General features: G+C 44.4%; 1 protein-coding gene across 1 annotated transcript in view; it reads left to right on the forward strand.

Annotated features, from left to right (window-relative positions):
* Positions 1 to 1,339: 1,339 nt before the first annotated feature.
* The window catches only part of st18 (ST18 C2H2C-type zinc finger transcription factor), a gene marked incomplete at both ends in the record, with an annotated part of 28,497 nt that continues 20,840 nt past the window's right edge, over positions 1,340 to 8,996 (forward strand). Inside the window, one exon of the mRNA XM_084481520.1 lies at positions 1,340 to 1,427. Coding sequence (XP_084337646.1) covers positions 1,340 to 1,427 — 88 coding nt within the window. The remainder of the gene's footprint in view (positions 1,428 to 8,996) is intronic.

The raw sequence follows: 8,996 nt of genomic DNA on the forward strand, positions 1-8,996 counted from the left end.
CGCGCTCTCTGAAAAGAGTTATGCTGTCTGTTTTGAATGGACAGCATTTTCTTTGTGCGCGCGATCAAAACAGGGGCCAAAGTTAGTCAGCAAGTTGCATGGCTTCTGACTTCTGACTCTTCAAGCTGCTTTTGTATCGAGTTGGACACAATGTTTTACACTGTGTTTGACCTGAATGGGATGCTGGAGGTAGGACCGCTTTATTCTGCCCTCCCCCCCCCCCCCCACCCCCTCCCTGTGCTTAGAAACAGGTAGAATGTGGACTAGCCGTCCAGTATTACTCATTACCATTTACATCCGAATGTGCAAAGGGAACTGTGTAAAAATGAAACAAAATCAACCAGAAGCCGAAATGCGTGACAAGGATACAGCAGTGCAACCACTGCTGAAATATTTATACACTTTTATCTGATCTATTTCCTCTCCACTAGGTATTTGTCTGTGAATCCCTGGCACTTTTGATATTACCTGAAGGCAAATGGTATAGATTTATACAAGTTATTTACAACAACAGCCAAGCCGTTCCTCTGGAAACTAGGCGGCAGATCAAAGGATTGTTTTGATCTCTACTTAGCATATTTGTTTAACCTAGCCAGTGATTCTGAAAAGTGCACAAGCTTTCCCCGCGATACGCACAGCAGCCTTTATCCCGCGTTTTCTTCTGTTAGCGCGGGATTTAAGTACTTTCTGTATTTAGGAGACAACTGGATTTGCCAGCTTTTGAAATTTAGTTGCCCACTGCTAGCAGTCTTGGCACTCAGAAATAGATAACTAGGTATGCTAATCCTCATCGGCCTTGTAATAGTATTTGTGGACTGTACCGCGCTCAATTAGGGCATAATGTGCTATTTTTATTTCCTTTAAGTTGGATTATATTCCCGAAACATGTTTGTTTTTGCCGGTTTTTTAAATGCTAAATTCTCATTGGCGGTTTATTGTTTACACAGGCTAGTTTGCAAAGTAGCACTGTTCAACTGTTTCACAAAGTATAGCCTCTACTGCCAAATGTCAGGAGAGAGAAAAAACACAAAACCAATGTCCAAGCCCCCCCCCCCCCCTGCAAAAAAAGGAGCCAGGGCAATCAGGACATTTTCTGGAATGCTTAAGAGAATGCATATGCAGACAATGCCCTAATTCTCCCTTACTTTGGGCTTTGGGAAAGATGAGCCCAGGTTTATGGAGAGCCAGGAGAAAAGGGGGGCAGATGGCTCACAAGAGGGATAAACCTGGGAAGTCATGCTGTAAATGTGTTTTACAGAAAACAATGAAAGGAGCGCACAAAGCGATTGTAGCAAAGTCCTTTGGAGAATGGGGAAGCGGCTCTCCAAGGGGCAGGACCATGGCGAAGCCGGATGAGCTGTCCGAGGAGAGCGGAGAGCGGGAGATCCTTTCCAGCAGCCGCACCTGTGAACCCCCACAACAACAAGGCAAGGAACCCGGGCTAAACTACCTCATTTTCTTTCCACTTTCCCAAGCTTCAAACCTTTTGGCTCCCAGTACTGTCCAGCCCCCAGCTCCCCTCTGCTCTTGTTTATTAGTCTTTTTTGTTTGGTGTGTTTTTTTTTTTTTTTTGGGTACAAATTTTAATTATCACTATTGTGACTTTTGTTTTTTGTTATTCTCCTCCTCCATTTGACTCTCGCCGTCCGCCACACATCCGGGCGCCCGCAAAAACAAACAAAACCCAACACATTGTCGGGCAGGAGAATTCCTTTTGAGGTATGAAGTGTGTCTCCGATGATACAGCTCTGCCAGGAAAAAAGACAAAGCAAAAAATAGCAAACACAAAAACAGTCACAGGTGCACGGGGGAACGGGAGCGGGCGGGCGAGAGAGTGAATGGTCACCGCGGGTCCCCGGGAGGTCTTTCAGTGTAAGCCAGTGTTGGTGGGTGGACTTCTGACAGGGACATTGGTTTGCAGCCAGGTGGAGTGTGTAACTGAGAATGCCCCTGTTTATTCTTTTCACATGCTAATGTGTGGCTCCTGAGCGACTTCAATGCGGCAAAAAGTTGTATTTTTTAATTTTCTGTTTTTTTTTTTGGTTGGTGTTGTTGTTGTTGTTGTTGTGGTGGTGGTGGTGGTGGTGGTGGTGGGGGGGGGGGCAGTGGGGGCGGTGGCTGTTGTTCCACTACCTGCTGCTTTCTGACAATGGGCTGTAGGGTTCACAGGGGGAAGTTAGGGATTTGTGTTGAGGACTTGGATAGATTAGAGTATTGGAGTATTTTCCTTTTTTAAATCAAAGTCAAATTGGATATTCCATTTTTTTAAGGTGTACTCCAGTTCACAAAGCCGTCGGTGCAATTGTGAGGTACTATTGCTTATTTGTGATGAGAAGGACTTTCATCAGCCTGAAACTAGTATATGACATTTTGGGACCTGCTCTGCAGCATTCATCTATGAAAGAGAAAAATCATTTCTTGAAATTCATATAAAATTTTCAAATGATCCTATTCAATTCAGTTCAATCTCGGCCATGAACAAATGGACAAATGCACCCCTATGTGGACGATCGCAGAACCGTGTGGGGTCTGACCAGCCGCCTCCTTTGATTCACACATGCTCACCATCTCTTCATCAAAATGCGGATTTCAAAAGCGTTCTCAGACACAAATAGGCTTGACTCATTACCAGATAGGATCTGATCTTTAAACGCGTTCCCTTGGAAAAAAAAAATACACACGCACAAACAGCGGTCGCGTCTCTCGCTGAAAGGGCAGTGCGGCCCTATAGCGGGAGTCGTCGGCCCCCCATCCATACCTTGTGCCTGCACCAGCCGTAAATATAGCATCAAAGAACAGTGCATCTGCCATCTGCACTCCCAGGATCTCTTCTGCATAACCATTAAAACAAGCTGTCTCCGAGGACATCGTTCGTATTTCAGCCTCAACCCTGAATTACTGTGTGTTCATTATAATTATAAGGGAGGAGTGTTGCCAGGCTAGACTGGCTAGAATGCCAGGTGCACACTTCCATACTCTCATGCCGATTTTCTTTTTTTTTTCTTTTTTTTTAATACACAACTCAATGCATTAACCAGAGTAGCTTCCATGCTACTATCTGGTGTATCGGCTCAGCCCGTAGCCGCGCTGTAGCCGAGGCAGCTCAAATCACTCATCATCACGGCCTTTTGTGCTGTAAAACAGACATGTGAAGGGAAGAATAACAAGATGGAGGAGAAGAGGGGGAAGCAGATGAAGAGAAAGCAGGAGAGGCAGCAGCAGCAGCAGCAGAAGAAGAAGAAGAGAGCGCAATACTTTGGAGTGTTCTATTTTCCTAAGCCTTCTTAGGTTATGCGACTGAGCCGTTGCCGTTGTGTGAAATTTTTATCCCAATACTGGCACTGTTTCCCCTGTGAGGGAGTCTAGGTTTTACTTAGCGCCTTTTGCTGGCATTTTCCGAAGATAGCATATGCACATACACTGTCCATGATCGGATTAACTGTTCGGCTCGGGAAAAAAAATGATGTAACTCTTTTGTCTTTTCTTCTCGTGGCATAGGTTTTTCCCTACTAATGTTTCGTGTTGGTCAGCTCTCGGAGGGGACGGTATAATGGGGGGGGGGGGGAAATACTGTTGGAAATAGAGAAGTGAGTCAGATTGTAATCCATACCTTAAGTTCACCAGATGAAAGCACGTCGCCTCTGTGTTGGTGAATCATCTTTGTGATTACCACAGAGAAACCATTAATCCAATAATAACCCATTGGGGAATGTCGAGATGGCATCCCATAGCGCGTCCAATTATCATGTTATTCTTTCATTCTTGGAGCGTTTTTCTTTTTTCTGCGTCAAGTGACAGGCACTTTGTCTGCCCGATGTCCCTCCAAATGCCAAGATATTGGATTTAAATTTCAAATGATAGGTGTGAGAGACATTTGAACACACACAGTTGTCTGAGGTATACATATCTAATGACATACACATTCAAGCCCAATTTGAATTTAAACCCTGCCGTTCATACAAGTATGCAATTACTATCTGAAGGTATGAAGACAAAAATGTTATTTGTATGAATTATAATTGAAATCAGTTACGATATATCCATGTCGGCTACTTATTTACATTTTAATTACTACTATTACTCTTTTCTCTTGGATGTGGACACAGGGAATTCTATATCCTCCCATACACTAGAAGGAAGCGAAAGGACTGTTTTCCACCCCCCCCCCCCCCTTCCAGTAGAGGTTTAGATGGTTGTTTATCACTTTTAAATACCATCATCTTTGCTGAAATCCCCTCTCAAAAGAACCTTTCACTTGCTGGAATAAATTCAAATTAAAATTTAAATCCCTCTTTGCATTTCTTCAGCCTTTTTTAAAATAGCTGCCTGCTTTTAGAAAGCTGTTTATGTAGTGATCTGTTCATAATCCAGTTTGTTTCTGAACAGCGAAAAACACAGAAATCGTATTATCACTATCTTGGAGAGATGAGGCGAGAAATCAGGCGGTGGAAATGCCTGAATGTGTGGAAGTTTGTCAAAGTTATGTGGCATAAGGCACAGCGCTGTCATTTCACGTCCAAGAAATTCATATGTTTGTTTGTGTTTGTTGTTTTGAATTACAAAAAACAGCAAAGCTACAGAGATAATATGGACTGACAAATGGATAGGTAGGCAGTGGAGACAGACAGACAGTTAAACAAACAAACAGACCGACAGACAGACAGACAGACAAATATATTGAAAGATAAACAAATAGACAGAAAGACAGACAGACAGATATATTAACAGATAAACAAATAGACTGACAGACAGACAGATATATTGACAGATAAACAAATGGACAGACAGACAGACAGACAGATATATTGACAGATAAACAAATAGACAGGCAGAGAGATAGACACACGGACAAGGAGAGAAAGGAGAAAGAGCGAGACAGCGAGAGAGAGAGGGAGGGGAGGGAGTGAGGGAGAGAGAGAGAGAGAGATAGAAAGAGAGAGAGATAGCTGGAAGTTAACAACAGTAGGGTTTAATAAAGTATGTTTTGAGACATCCAAGGATTACTCCTGGTACCAGTGGTGACTAGCCATGCAGATCCTTCCTAACAGCCCTTTCCCCCCTCTCTCTCTCTCTCCCTCTCTCTCTCTCTCTCCCTCTCTCCCCCTATCTCCCCCCCTCTCTCTCTCTCCCCCTCACTCTCTCTCTCTCTCTCTCTCTCTGGAGACGCTCACCTTCTAAAATAAGAATAATAAGAGAAACGGCATTTCTAATCAGAGATGTAATAAACATAACCAGAGGTAGCAGACATTAACATGCGACGCCTGTTGATAACAATGCAATCCAAATGTAAAATGACTCCGAAGAGACCATAGGGAGATTTAATTTATACTCGCTAGATTGGATTTATTGTTTGGAAACAAATTATAATTGTGTCTCCAGAAAGTTAACCAAGATCTAAACAAAAAGAAAATCAATGACCAGCCCCCATTAATCACTCAAAGCCGAGCTACTTGTGCCCAAGAAACTTACTTCATAATCAATTTCTTTGTTTTGCTCAAAGGGCATTTGCATTTCGGTGCGCGGTGGCAAGCTGTCTGTATCTGCTGCAATCAAAAAATTACAAGCCATCCACATTAATGGAGTTTTTTTCCTGGTTCAAGTGCATATCTCTGAATGCTTATGATGATTTTCGCTCGTCCTTACATTGTTAGATGGAAAAACCCAGTGTGATGTTTGTGATAATTTCCAGAGTACTTCAGTTGCCTGGTTGCTGTTTTGCTTGTGTTTTTCTGTTTATGTGGTGGTGTGGTAAAAACAATTTCTTAAGGTTTAATACTAACAATGGAAGTGTCATAACCAAGCCACAAACGAGTTAAAGGAAAATCTGACAAAACACCCGCTGTCACTTGTGTCTAGACACAAGCCACAAAACACAACAAGGCCATTATCCTGCTAATATATACATTATACACCTGTTATTTCCAGTGTGAAGCTGACCGTTTCGGGCTACTAATAGAAGCTTTTATATAGCCATTTGTAGGCGTGTCCGAGCCATTGTTTGGCTGACTGGCAAGAAAAACTGAAATGCAAAATGACCCCCAGGGACCTGAGGACCTCGACCTAACCTCTGGCTGACACAACGCCGGGAGTTCAGCACTGTTAGGAAAGGGAAAAGCTGTAATTTGACTGAGCGACCAAGCGTTGATTTCTAAAGCGTAAGCAATTACAGACTTACAATGAAGGTCGGCAAAGTTGGAGAAGCATTGATATTTAGGAATTAATGCAATTAGTTGCTCTTCATAACCCTATCAAACGCTACATTGTTGACATTAGCATCCGGCGCATTTAGAAAATAACAATTCAAAGCCTCCTCGTTAAAATGATTTTGATTGTTGTGTGGTTCTGATTACGGCATATTAGTTATTGGCTATTAAATGTCTGAAATTAAAACGGCAGTTAACGTGAGCAGTTTTATGTATAAGAAAACTAGTAATCTCATCCGACATCACACTTGTCAAAGTTTGTCAATTATATCTATTTTTTTTTTAATATAGTTGATCGGATCGTTAATTTACGAGGAGGGATACAGATGTGTCCGATCTCTGAAAGATATAAATGTACTGTGGCCGTTTGCGAGTGTAATGCAACACACACTAGACACATGAACAATGCAATCCTGAAACGAACAGGTGGACCAGATGAATAGCACTGAGGAGTCTTCTGAGGACACACAAACATACTCTGCTTTTCCCACACAAATCACCCTACAGGGGATTGACTTTATTCGGGGGACGAGTCTAATCACGCCATTGGCAGAGAGTGACACATACAGTAAAGAAGATAGAGATCCCTGTGAATTATGCACTGTGTTTAAAACAGAATATTCCTCGTCTGTTGACACCGACATAAAGATAGTTTGACGTCCTCGGGGCCATATCAACCACATGTACTTAGGTCTCGATGCTCGCATTACATATATGCAATGATCCTTCTCTAATTTAATCCAATCCTTTTATGTGACTTTCTGTGATGAACAAGGCATCAAGTGGTTCGCCCGCACGGCGATAGTTACGGGGAGGATCCTGTATCCCCCAAGAAGGAGGCATTGGTGTCACGTAGGAGACAAGTCGCCAGGCATTAAGGCTGCAATATGTGAACACGTGGAGCACAGGGGTATTTCTGTGTGTGTGTGTGTGTGTGTGTGTGTGTGTTGGTTGCTTCTGTCATTGTCAGTGGCAGGGCGTGAATATGGGCTGTTGTTTTGAGCACACAGGCCAGCCAAGGAAATTAACGTTGTTGCTGCTTTTGTTGAAAAATCGGGGGTGTGAGACCGAGGCAAAGTTACACCGGTGGCATTTTGATCTTGCGGTGCATTAGAAAGAATTCACTCTCCCGATGTATTTGTGTACATTTCATCGAGGACGCCGGCACTGGCACAACAGGGGGGGAGTTTTGCTCTGACATTTCACTTTGCTTACATAATTTGCCAGCAGAAAGCTTTTAGACACCCAGATGTGACCATTGTAATACCTTCTAAATGCAATCAAACACTTCCCAACAAACATCAGCGGGACTTTGCTCTGGAAATGGAAACCCTTATTTGACATGTAATTCCATCCAGCCCACTCCTCTCCCTCTCTCTCCCTCTCTCTCTCTCTCTCTCTCTCTCTCTCCCTCCCAGTCCTCCCGTCACTTGTTAGGCCCGCATTATTTTCTCTGTTAATAAATTGTTTGAACAAACCACAGTTCAGCGCTCGCTCTGCACACAGAGAGACCTTATGTGGAGTCGGTTCTAGGAGGTTCCCAGAGATGCGAGGGGCCAGAGACGGGCCCTAATTGGTTCCACGGTGCAGAAGAGGGCCCAGCCTGTGTTTCCTCTAGATCTAATATGTCGGTTCTTGTACCTTTTGTCAAGATCGGGTCTCCCCCCCCCTCCCCTCCCCTCCTCCCCTCCCTCCCCTCCTATGACTCCCCTCCTATCCTTTTAAGGGCTCTATTTTGTTTTCATGTGCCCGTCCTCCAGCCCCCCCCCCCACCCCCCCCACCCCCACCACAACGCTGTCGTCTAGTTTGGGAAACATGAATTAATCAGCCCTGGAACATACAGCCAGGGTGTGTAAGGAGGAATAACACTGTGTTGTCTCTTATTGGATAACCACGCTAAGACGCATGCTTCTTTACCCCTGAAATAATAATATCCTCCTGCGTCTGTGATGAAGGACACAGAGAGAGACAGAGAGAGAGGAGAGGGGAGAGATGAGAGAGAGAGAGGAGAAAGAGGAGAGAGAGAGAGAGAGAGAGAGAGAGAGAAGATGAGAGAGAGAGAGAGAGAGAGAGAGAGAGAGAGAGACTACAGGGGCTGGGGGAGAGAGAGAGAGACACAGCCCTTTTTGCTTTCTTTTTTTTTTGTTTTTTTTTGTATCTCTCTTTCACCACGTTAACCAGGAATTGGCTCTGGAAGACAGTTACAAATTAGACTTTCAAATGAGGCATTAAACAAGGTGATGATCAACTGCCAACCCTTAAGTAATGATATGCTCTGTCCGCAAGTCCCAGCCTTGCATAACCAAACGCACAGATGACCGGGAAAAGAGAAGAAAAGGAAAAGAAAAAAAAAGAAAAGGGGAGAAAAAGACTGGAACTGAAAATACATTATTACACGTTGTGTTCACACGTCGGCCCCGGGGGAGACGGAGGGGTGTGTGTGTGTGTGTGTGTGTGTGTGTGTGTGTGGGGTGGGGGGGGTCCTGTTTAAGGAGAGGCCCCTTATGGGTATCATCATTTTATTTTACTTTATTTCAAATCCTGAGCCTGCACTCAAGGCCCCCCATGGACCCCAATAAGCCCCCCCTCCCTCGTCCCCTAGCCCCCACCCTATCCCCCCCGTCTGCCCGCCACCCCTAACTCCATGTGCTCTGTGTGACCCCCATAACACACACACCCCCACCCCCCACCCCCACCTCCTCCTGCAGCCCCAGGCTCCACCCAGAAGTGTGACTGCCTTCTGTCATTGTGATCCGGGCCCTGTGTGTGTGTGTGTGTGTGTGTGTGTGTGT

Source organism: Micromesistius poutassou, assembly GCF_964030765.1.
Source record: "Micromesistius poutassou genome assembly, chromosome: 16".
NCBI lineage: Eukaryota > Metazoa > Chordata > Actinopteri > Gadiformes > Gadidae > Micromesistius > Micromesistius poutassou.